At 38.9% G+C, this 10,295-nt stretch overlaps 1 protein-coding gene across 1 annotated transcript; it reads right to left on the reverse strand.

Moving 5' to 3' along the window:
• Window positions 1-4,012: 4,012 nt before the first annotated feature.
• Window positions 4,013-5,611, reverse strand: LOC116214869 (transcription factor MYB78-like). The gene is made up of 3 exons (XM_031550349.1): window positions 5,336-5,611; window positions 5,008-5,137; window positions 4,013-4,887 (listed from the first exon to the last, which is right to left on the reverse strand). The coding sequence occupies exons 1-3, from the start codon at window positions 5,505-5,507 to the stop codon at window positions 4,209-4,211; spliced, it is 981 nt and encodes a 326-aa protein (XP_031406209.1). The 5' UTR covers window positions 5,508-5,611; the 3' UTR covers window positions 4,013-4,208.
• Between the last annotated feature and the right edge of the window lie 4,684 nt (window positions 5,612-10,295).

A 10,295-nucleotide genomic window follows, 5' to 3' on the forward strand; every position in this document is an offset into this window, starting at 1 on the left:
ACTTCCGATCCCCAATGCACCTTGGGAAGATGTGAGCATCGATTTCGTGGTGGGATTACCAAGGACACAAAGGAGCAAAGACTCGGTCATGGTGGTGGTGGATCGATTCTCTAAGATGGCGCACTTCGTTTCGTGCCTTAAGACCTTAGATGCTTCTCATGTTGCGAAACTTTACTTCAGAGAGATTGTCAAGCTTCATGGCATTCCGAGGACCATCACTTCCGATCGTGATACGAAGTTTATGAGTCACTTTTGGCGTACGCTTTAGAGAAAGCTTGGAACTACTCTTCAATTTAGTTCCTCCCATCATCCTTAAACCAATGGCCAAACGGAGGTGGTTAATTGAAGTTTGGGAAGCTTGCTAAGGTCCTTGGTGAAAGGAAATATTCGTCAATGGGACATGGTGCTGCCTCAAGTGGAGTTTGCTTATAACCGGTCTCAAAGCAAGTCTACCGGTAAGAGCCCATTCGAGGTTGTTTATGAATCTAATCCTATTGGTCCATTGGATTTGGTCCCTCTTCCAATTAATCACTCTTTCAGTAGTGATGCTGAAGAAAGAGTGAAGCAAATTCGGATTATGCATGAAGAGGTTCGCAAGAAGATCATCCAGCAAAATGAGAAGTACAAGGAGTAAGCCGACAAGTTTAGGAAGCCGGCAACTTTCAAGGAAGGAGACTTGGTATGGATTCATCTTCGCAAAGAGCGGTTTCCCCAAGGTCGCTTTGGTAAGCTCAAGCCTAGAGCTAATGGACCTTTTCGCATTTTGAAGAGAGTGGGTGAAAACGCATATAAGGTTGAGCTACCAGGAGACTATGGAGTTTTTACGACTTTCAATGTCTTTGACCTATTGCCCTATGTTGGAGAAGAACGAAGGGTCCGACTTGGGGACAAGTCTCTTCCAACCGGGGGAGAATGATGGAGAAAACGAGAAGACCATATGATAGTTCTAGAATATAATTAAAGGCTGTTGGACTGAAACCGAAGAGTCATTTCGTGCTTAGTTTTCTGAGTCGTTTCTGCACTAAATAGGGTCAAATAAGATGTCATTGGAAAGCCCTAGAAGTCTAGTTTCCAATGAATCAAACTGTTCGTAATTTGAAATTGTTTAGGAAAAGTTATTGTCATTTTCGTGTATTGTGTCCAGAAAAATCTGAGAAGATAGAATTAGAGTTAATGGGGTGTCTTGGGAAGTTAAAAAGTCCTTGTGTCCTTGTTCTATAAATAGGATGATCATGTAAGGATATGGGCAAGTCATTTTTGAAGTGATCAATTTATATTCTAGAGTAACTCATTTTTTGAGTTGTTCTTCTCTGATTTCGAATAACTTAGGTGGATTCCTAAGGTTCTTCGGGTCGTTCGCTCATTGTTTTGGGGGCTTGGTCCTCTCTTCTCTCCTTACCGCCATCAGTATCTGTCAATATTTGTTTGTCCTCGATCATCAGATTAATGTGATGCATCAACCCAGAAAAATGCGTTTGATAAATGTCAATCTCATCAGACATGAAACACTTTCCCCTACTGTTATCAAGGAGCAGAATATTGCAAGACGCAGACTAAGAACATTATAAGTCAAGATCTAAACCCATTAATTCTTGCAGCAAAAACAGAACCAATTATCATGAAAGTTACGTTGGGCTGTCAAGCAATTCTCTCTTCTACTCTAGAAATAATTTTCCTTACTAAAACGGAAATTGAAGATCCTCGAATTGCGCTCGTGCCAAATCCAATATACATAGCCATATCAACAGACACCAGCAACAAGGGATTAATAAACAAAAAGCTGGACGGAGATAGCAAACGAGATCGGAACTTTTACCTAGCAGGAGTCGGAGCAGTGCAAAAAGCGGCAATGGGCGGTGCCGGCAACCGAGAATACCAGGCGATGGGGAGGAGCTGCTTAGCGGAGGGAGAAGCAGGGGTGGGAGGCGACCAACCGAGAAGGAGGCTTGGGAGAGTCTGATACGATGGAGAACGTAAAGCTAGGATATTTTTGGTTAATAAATCAAAAATAGATTCCCACCTTGGGGAAAGTAGACAGACAGTCCTCCAAGTAGATTACCACTTGTCTAGTGGATTCCCTTGCATCCACCAAACATGGTAATCTAGTGGACTCAGGAAAAATAAAATCAAATTCCCAATAATCCATTTAGATTGCCTCATACTAAATGCACTCTGAGCTCTTAATAGTTTCGGATTGCGGAGATGATGGTTAATATTAATCCGATGATTTCCTTTCCTTACGCGTTCAATTTGAAAATGTCTACTGGATCACGTCCTTAGTTGAATGGGATGCATCTAGAGTCATATTTGGTTCCCCATGATGCTACGGCTGATTTGTACCGTTGTTCCAAGGCACCAGAACTTGTTAAGTGACCTCCTTTATATTCTTTGCTTAGTTCAAATGTTTTGTTCTTTGCCACTGTATTTTTCTTGTTTTGTTGCATGTCGTCCAGGGGCTATGCCAAGAGGTGCTGAAACGAGGCTTCGAAAAAAGGAATAGCGAAGAAGTTCGGAACGCGAGTCATGAGGAGAAGCCCTCACCAAACCAAGTCGAGCTCAGTAGCTCAATTCGATGAGAACTTTTTCTGGCCACCTTTTGTTTTGATTCATGTATGGTAACAGATCTTCTAGTGGAAATTTATCTTCCTTGCATACTTAACTACAAATGATGAATGTATATATCGCGTAGATCAGTGAGCACTTTATCCAGCCACACTTTCTCAAGTGAAGCACCGCATGTTCATCAAAGGTAACATCTCTTCTAATCATATTAATATACATGTTTCTTTACTAGTATAATACAAACACGGAAAATCCAATCCCATATGAATGTCTGTATTTAGGGCGCAATCCTTAGTCTCGGTTTCGTAGGGACTCCTACAAAATGTCTTAATAAAACGATGTTGTCAGCAATGTTACATGTTCTAAAATGCTGGTCCAAGATCATCTATCGTTACAACATTGGACCGAAGATCAGCAGAATAATTAATCTATATTAAGGCAGCGGAGTCGACAAGGCCGAATCTTCTCATGATTAATTAATTTCAGGCTTTAATTAAGACTAGACTCTCGAAGAAGCCTCATGAGAAATTTACAGAGGGAGAGTATTGTTGCTGGCGAAGGTTCCACACTTACGATAAGATCGAATTAATATATTGATTTTTATTAACTCATGGATAAGGTAAGCAGTGATGTCATGGTTGATGCAATGGCTTCTACAATCCCATGGGTGTTTCAGCAAATATTCAATGAATATTAATCAGCCACTTAACTGAATAACATCCAATGATTTGTAAGTGGTAAACATAGTCTACAATGACCCCACAGGCTCCCATTTACATACATCTTCATTGATAATTCTTATCGACAATTAGCACTCATTGAATATTTTTTCAGGTGTCCCTGCTGAAAAGGAGGGGTAGATTAGCTGAGTTTCTTGTATTTCTCAATAAGCAATGGTTTCTATAATTGATTTTTTTTTTTACATCATTTAGTATCTAGAAACTCAATTAGTCCCGATTAATTTAAGTTTCAGTTGTCATTCCATTAAGAATAAAACTTTCTCATCCGTGAATTTTCTCAATTAATTTTCAAATCCGAGATTCATTCAAGAAGAAGCGCCACTAAACTACTTGTACTAAGCCAGATTGATACTTCTAAGGCTAAATTAAATAAGACGATGTTTGGTACTTTTTTTAATAGTGTCGGCGGGTTAGTGCTTCTGGCAAAAGAAAAATAGCCCACTCAAGACTCAATTGAATATACTTCTTACATCCAAGAGAGACGTACTGACGGCTAACGCTTCATTTTCAGCCGCTTTCCCTCCTTCTGGTCAACAATTTTGACTTCAATATAATTCATCCTTTGACAAACATGTGGAAAACTACTTGCACATTCGTGCATCCAATTTAAAATATTTTGTATTTGGCCTGATAAAATCATGTCCAAACCGATCCATCTTTCCATGTCATGAGTCAAACTGTGTACTTGAAGATCTCCAAGAAGGGGAAAAGATTACAAAGATTTTGAACCATTCACATTGAAGAATCGAACCGATACATTTTAATTATTTTACATAATTGAAAGAATTATTAATTGCTGAAATTGATGCTACGCTAGGACTATTAATTATGATCTTATGCCCTATTATATCTCTTTGTTCAGTTGATTTTCTAAACGTTTTCATCTAAAAGATTGGCAAAAGAACTCTAATCCTCAAAAAGCTGCTGTTGCAAGAGCCGTATGTTCTCCTCGTTCCACATGTTTTCCATCATCAGGTCTCCCGGAGAGTCGCACAAATTCTCAGGCCACGAAAAAGACACGTCAAAGATATTGTCCATGCAGCTTCCTTCCCACGGACAATAATGATCGGATGAATCCGAAACAAGGGAGACTTGTGTATTATCCACATAGGAGTCAGATGATGCTGCCGGTATCTCAGTAATGAAACTCTTGTCCATGCAGCTTCCTTCCCACGGACCATAATGATCGGATGAATACGAAACAAGGGAGGCTTGTGTATTATCCAAATAGGAGTCAGATGATGCTGCCAGTATCTCAGTAATGAAACTCGAGTTGAACGTATTGGACCAGCCGGCGGTTTGATCCATTTGATAAACGATATTTTGGTCACGAGTGTGATTGCTTGTTGGGTCTACGGGATAGGTGGCAGCGTCGGTGGGCTGAGCCGATGAGGCGCTGTTGCCTGACAAACTCTGGATCCGTTCTCTAAGGCGTGGCATCCAGACGTGTTCCATTGCGTCTCTGAACTGCTTGCTGTTGACTTCACACTTCAGCTGCTTTGCTTGTTTTTGAACCCTTGTCCTCCAATAATTCTTTATCTCATTATCGGTTCTGCCGGGCAGATATTGGGATATTTTCGACCACCTGCAATGTTTCGAAACATGTCCATGCGGTTAGATCCTAAGGAAAAAGAAAGAAATAATACAACTGGGTAAAGCGGAAAGGATGTTAATTAAATGCAAGTTAATTAGTGAGCATAATTACCGATTTCCCCAGCGGGAATGGAGTTCGAGTATCAGCAGCTGTTCTTGGAGAGTGATGCTTCCACGGCGGAGGTCTGGGCGTAGGTAGTTCAACCATCTCAATCTGCAACTTTTTCCAGTTCGCTTCAGCCCTGCTTATCGACGACAGAAAACCAAGGAGTATAAGCAACAGAGCACACTATGGACTACACGTGAAATAATACATGTCTTCTTTCAATCCCATAGGTTCGTGTTGGGTGCTTTTGCTAAAGCCAATTCAAGCATTTGTCTGACTAATAATGCACTCCTAATTCTCCAAGTAACCTGCGTATATTGATTTTTAAGCTAACCTGCAAAACGAGCAACAGAGTTCCATCGCCCTTCACCATTGATGCTCACGTAATTCATGAGGAGGGCATCCTCTTCTGCAGTCCACGGGCCTTTCTTCACATCCATGATGAACTCGTTTTCATTAACATCACTCGTCTCAGGGCTAAAACATCGTGCAACACGAACTTCCATGTCTCTCTTCCCCGAATAAAACCAAGTATATGCGTGTGTACGTATTTGATATTACAATCAAGTATTGTGTTGAGGAGATAGAAGGGAACTAATAAGACGAGGAAGAATAGATGTTTGGATTAGCTTGAGAAGAAGAGGTTTGATGAGAGGGGTATATATATAGGTGGAGATTAGTGTGGATTTGACCAAAATTTTCTGAATAAAAAATGGGATTTGAATTTTTGTTAACGCGCAACTGTGATTATTTTATCAATAATCAATAAAATGGTTATCGTAGGAATGAAGAGTATTAGCCTTTATAGCTTAGACACCCTTTTCTCTTTTTGTCAGAGAATGTAGTGTTTTGGTATCTTGAGTTTGACCCTTTGACTTTCAACGTCTTGTTTGGACAATCCCACTTTATTTAGTACATTCTTTATCCATCTTGTTTACAAGCGAAGGCGCACAATCTTTTTTCGGTAAGCTAAGGAGCGTACAATCTTTTACCTATGCTACGCCCCCAGCACGAAATTAAGGTCATGAGTTCAACCCAAATTGGAAGAAATTCATTTCGAGGCTCGACACAATTGACGAAAGTACATATTACAGGAAAAGTGTGCGATAATTAGCGATGTAGATGACAAATTCAAAAACGTGCAATAATAAACAGGAAACTTTTGGACAAGTGAGAAAAGTCAAATGGGGGGATTAAGTTAATTTCTTGTTAGAGAATTCACAACATAAATTTTTGGTCTTTATGGATGTTAGAGAGGGATGCACCACCGGGATCTTGATCTATAAGATCTTGTTTACATTATCTTAGTAAATTTCTCATTCTCATTCCATTAACTCTCTCTATTCAACTCATTATTCGATCATTTCAGAGATCTCGCTCCTCATAATTCGTAATCCTTTCTATCCTAGATGATCGGCTTAATGATAGTTGTGCTGATTTTTTTTATGGGTGTGCCTAGCCTCAAATCGACCGAAAAGAGTACTTTGATATCGGAAAGCGGGGAGAAGAGATTCAACTTATAACATTTAAAAACCCTTTATCCATCTCAATTGCCGTCTCTATAGGAGCGAATTCCTGTCGCGATGGATGCACCATTGGGGATCCTGATCTATAAGATCCGGTTTATATTATTTTAGACACAGGGTCGAATTCTTTTGCGTACTACTTAGCTAAACGGCAGTTAGCAGACCTACAAATTTTGTTGCTTGGTTGTGATGTTTGCCTTCTACTCCCTGTGATTGTTCGTTTTGTTTTTCGTTTTCTTCTTTTTCCCAATATCTTGGCTTCACTTTCGATGATTTCAAGAGACCTCACCCTTCATAATTCTATGCCAGATGATCGGCTTAATGATAGTGGTGCTGACTTTGTTTATGAATGTGCCTGGCCTCTTATCTACCGAAAATAGTACATAGATATCGGAAATGAGGGAGAAGTGATTTTTTTTTTGGTAGATGGGACTTGGGAGAAGAGATTTAACTTACAACATTTCAAAACACTTTATTTGTCTGATGTGGAATTTTGGATGATAGGCCTATTCAACTGAAGATGATTAATAATTTCCCCTATGGGGGATTGGAATAAAAAATATTCGACTGAGAACTTATGCAATCCTCATCTAGAATCAAATTAGGTCATAAAAAATTAGTTATGTAACGGGAAGAGAAAGAATACTAGTATTCTAAGCACTACTTGCAGTTTTTATATACGTTCAAAAAATTTAAACAAATGTTTAAACATGTGAAGATGATGACGATTAAACAATTTAAAGATTTAGGAATCACTTTTCCGACCACTTGTGATAGAAAATAATTAATCCTTTTGTTACCGACTAGGAATCATGTATGAGAGAGGACATTAGTCCGACAAATTAATTAGTTACTCTACTAGAATCGACTTCAATTTCCGTGTGGAATTGAGAATAATCAGTCCACATAGCTAGCAAGAGCAATTTCCTCTCTTATCTTCTGAAATTAAGGCAAAAGATTGTTATCTATTTGACATTGTGAATAAACCGAAAAATCCATTAAAAACAAAAGCGTTGAGAATTAAAATGAGTGACGTAAGAAACGAATTATAAAACCGTAAATTCTTTTGACAATTGTTATGTGAGACGTACTTGACATCGATAAATCTCCATAAGTAAGCATGATATCTGGGTTACCAACTACATATATGTTCAAAGATTTAAGACACCATGGATATTTTTCCCTTGTACCCATTTTTGTCATCAATCGACATTCATTACTTTCGAGGGAAAAAAAGATTTAAGATAGTAGATATACGTGCACTAAGCTAGTCATTCATGCATCGAGCCGGTCAACTAGAATAGATTTTGGTCGAAACCAGATTTCTAATAGGGATCTCATAGTTTTGATAGCACAAGACAACTCCTTTCACATAATGCATGCAATTCAAAGAAAGGGTTAGGTGAGCTAGGTAAAATCTCAAAAGAATTGAGAGCGAACAGAGTGGGAAAGTCAATTTCATCGTGACTTATTTCACTAACTCATTCATATGCAAGTCATCTAGCGAGTTCGGGCTCAATGGGAGAAAGAAAAAGGAACATACAACACATGCTCATAACTTGTTCAATTATGAAAGAAGATATTATTAGAAGATTTTAGATCTGCAAAATTCTTAGACTAAATGTAAATGATATATTTTTTAGTTGTTCGAAGATGTAATTAAATTAATGGGTTTACGATTCAAAAAGTCATGAACTTTGCTCTTTTTTCACTTTTAGCTCGAATTTTATTTTTGGACAAAAAATCTGATTTCCCTCAGATTGGAGGGGTGAAGCTCCCCGTCGGACACCCAAACCCTAATGGAGGTCGCCGGCGGGTTTTGACTGGCCGATGGCCTCCGACGGGGGTAGGTGGCTGGCGAAGTGTCTTAACCCCCTTCTCCAATCAAGAACTTGAGTTTTTTTTTTTAATAATTCATTGTATTTAATTATTTTTTTATTAATTTTGCTAACGTGACGTCACATTGTTTGTCACTTAAGCACTATTTGTCGCTACGTCAGCAAAATGGACGGAAAGTACCATGAATGACAAATGTGTGATGAGAATCAAAGTCTGTGATCTTTCTTGCCAAAAAAAAAAGAAATTAGTGCTAAAAGTGGAAAAGGGTGGCAAAGTTCTTGAATTTTTTTTTATTAACCTTAAATTAGTCAAAATACATGCAAACTAACTTGGGCAGTAGTTGACTACTATCCACAAAGAAAATGTCAACGCATAATTAAGGGACAAAAGTTGATTTTGGAGGGACATGTCACAGCAAAAGGGACAAAGTTCTCCTAGGCTGGACATCTAGAAATGTCAAAATTCTGCCTAATTTTGGGGTATGCAAATAAAATATCTGGAAAAATGTGATATTGATTATGAAATTGTGAGTCATTGACAGGGGCCACTGAAATATTTTGACTTGTTCACTTAAAACTGAAAGTCTGTTGACTTTAAATCCTTGGAGAACAATTAATTTGATTTACTAATAATATATTATCTGTTTTACTTGCACTATGCTACTGTCAAAGCATACTCCGAATATCTGATTAGTTAATTTTCCACAATGAAAGACCAAAGAAAAAAAAAAAGCAATTTTCCTTACAATTTAACGATAGGGCTGCACCAATAGCGAGCCTAGCTGATAACACAATAATTCATCGATATAACAGAATTATAATGGTGAGTTTGGCATAAATGTATACCTACAGCACCTAAGAAAGGATAAATACACATATGCACATCTGCATCAACTACATGTACGAGATGAGTTTTCCATCGAGCTCCCAAAAACAACCTGCAGAATTTATAAAAAGAATACATCTCCAAAAAGATCTGCATGAAACATTTATAGTATCACAAGCTAGACTCGATTGCAGTCAAAATCCAATAGTGTCAGCAACTGTAAACATATCAGCATGAATCTCGAGAGAACAAAGCCTTCACCGTGCAAACAAATGTAATGCCATGTTTAGACCTTTTATCCGAATGGAACCTTTCACCCTTCCATTCAAGGTAGACACTCTTGTACTCCTGCATGAGCTCTTTAACATCCGAGGCTATCAACTTGGTGTCGAGGTCCACTTTGTTCGTATTCTTAAGTTTCTGCTGTTTCGCTTCCAATAAAGAGTGCGGAATCCCCATCACCTTCAAACATCTATCAAATTCTGACATTAGTCTTTGTAAGTTTACTTCGATCAATAGAAAATAAAACTGCAGAATGTCAAGTTCAGTAAGTAATTGATTAGATATATATATATATAAAACTTACAATGCCCCTAAACATGTCTAGTGACCTTTTGTACGAATCATAGGCAAACGGCCCTCCATCCTCGAAGCTAAGCCCTCAACCACCTCATCATTCAACCCAAGGTTAAGGACTGTGTCCATCGTCTCGGGCATAGAAATCTGATAGACAACAGATTTAAAGCAGCACGTACGTGCTTAAATTTTATAATATTTCCTCTTGGGGTGTTGGTCCAATAGTCTTCATGTGCTCCGAATGCTTCAATAACCTGAAAAGAAGGGAGGCCAGGAGGTGTTCCCAGATTCCCCCTTCGATGATTAAGTCAGCCTATAGTGGTGATGAGAGGTAGATCCATCTTGGGTTATGTCATATCTCATTTGTGGGGTAATGTTACCTTATATAGGCTTCCATATGGGGGAAACACGAGGCTGTCCTCCTCTTAGGCTGCATGGGCTTGGAGCCCTTAGAAGTGGGCCTTTGTGAGTAGCGGGCCGAATTGGGCCTGAGTTGGGCTGCGGCAGGTTGGGCTTATGCACCCCTGA

The sequence above is a fragment of the Punica granatum genome, chromosome 7 (genome assembly GCF_007655135.1).
Source record: "Punica granatum isolate Tunisia-2019 chromosome 7, ASM765513v2, whole genome shotgun sequence".
NCBI classification, from domain to species: Eukaryota; Viridiplantae; Streptophyta; class Magnoliopsida; order Myrtales; family Lythraceae; genus Punica; species Punica granatum.

Excerpts from the sequence above, each read along its gene's own strand:
- LOC116214869 (XM_031550349.1), bottom strand. The coding sequence starts at position 5,507 with ATGGAAGTTCGTGTTGCACGATGTTTTAGCCCTGAGACGAGTGATGTT. Across the intron at positions 5,138-5,335 it reads CTCTGTTGCTCGTTTTGCAG|GGCTGAAGCGAACTGGAAAA; the intron begins GTTAGCTTAAAA and ends GTCGATAAGCAG. Across the intron at positions 4,888-5,007 it reads CATTCCCGCTGGGGAAATCG|GTGGTCGAAAATATCCCAAT; the intron begins GTAATTATGCTC and ends GAAACATTGCAG.